Source organism: Kryptolebias marmoratus, linkage group LG9 (genome assembly GCF_001649575.2).
Source record: "Kryptolebias marmoratus isolate JLee-2015 linkage group LG9, ASM164957v2, whole genome shotgun sequence".
NCBI lineage: Eukaryota > Metazoa > Chordata > Actinopteri > Cyprinodontiformes > Rivulidae > Kryptolebias > Kryptolebias marmoratus.
In genome coordinates, this window is record NC_051438.1 from 29,643,387 (window position 1) to 29,644,333 (window position 947).

At 42.2% G+C, this 947-nt stretch overlaps 2 protein-coding genes across 4 annotated transcripts in view; one reads left to right on the forward strand and one right to left on the reverse strand.

Moving 5' to 3' along the window:
• LOC108228876 (F2R like thrombin or trypsin receptor 3) overlaps positions 1-940 on the reverse strand; it is a 6,284-nt gene extending 5,344 nt beyond the window's left edge. Inside the window, exon 1 of the mRNA XM_017404503.3 lies at positions 697-940. Within this exon, the coding sequence (XP_017259992.1) occupies positions 697-802 (106 nt within the window). The 5' untranslated portion in view covers positions 803-940. The remainder of the gene's footprint in view (positions 1-696) is intronic.
• Positions 1-947, forward strand: part of slc44a1b (solute carrier family 44 member 1b) — a 32,639-nt gene that overhangs the window by 22,233 nt on the left and 9,459 nt on the right. The gene's annotated exons all lie outside the window — the stretch shown is intronic.

The window sequence follows — 947 nt, forward strand, 5'->3', positions numbered from 1 at the left end:
TCGCTCCTCTTTAGGTCCAAAGATAATAACTTCAGTTTTGTTTCTGTTCAGCTGGAGAAAGTTTTGGCACATCCACACATTTATCTGTTCTAAGCATCTATTCAGTGATTGGATGGGTTCAGAGTCACCTGGTGACATTGTGATGTAGAGCTGAGTATCATCTGCGTAGTTATGGTAGCTAATCTTATTTCCTGTTATAACCTAACGTTGTGTTAATGTTGAAGAGGCATACAGTTTTAAATGCTAAAATGTCATTTCTCTAACAGTGACCCACTTGCCACTGGAATACCCACTTGTTGTGTAACACTTTTTAAAATTCACAACCTATTTTAGCTACATTTTATGTTATTTTCTGATTAAACCAGCCTGTAGTCCTGTGCAAACTTTAAACCTTGTGTTTGATTTTTTTCTTGTTTTTTTGGTGACGGCCTGTATGAATGTTGAGCTATTTTCATTTAGAACGGTTTCCTCTGGTTATGGTTAACGCTTTCTGTGTGAACTTCTATTTCCTTAAATGGTCCTGTCTGTCACCTTCATTTAACCAGATAAAACTCCACTGACATCAACAACTCTTTTGCGGTTGTAACCTGGCCAAGAGACCCATAGCACATCTGTCCACATCTGTCCACATCTGTCCACATCTGTCCATCTGTCCACATGTCTATTCTTCCACAGGAAGTAAAGAAGAAGACTTACGGAGAGACATGCCGGGACATTCGTCTGCAGGACTAGAAGATGGAGAGACGCTGCAGACGGACGACAGCACAGAGACGAAGAGGAGCACCCCAACAATCAGCTTCATTCTTCTTCTGTGGTTTTTCTTTGATGTGTTTATGTCTCCAATGGTTTTATTCACAGCAGCTGCTTCCTGTTCCCTCCAGCTTATTCCCAGCTGCAGCAGTGGCACCGGTCCAGGCCAGTCTCAGTGGTACCAGTCCAGATCCGGT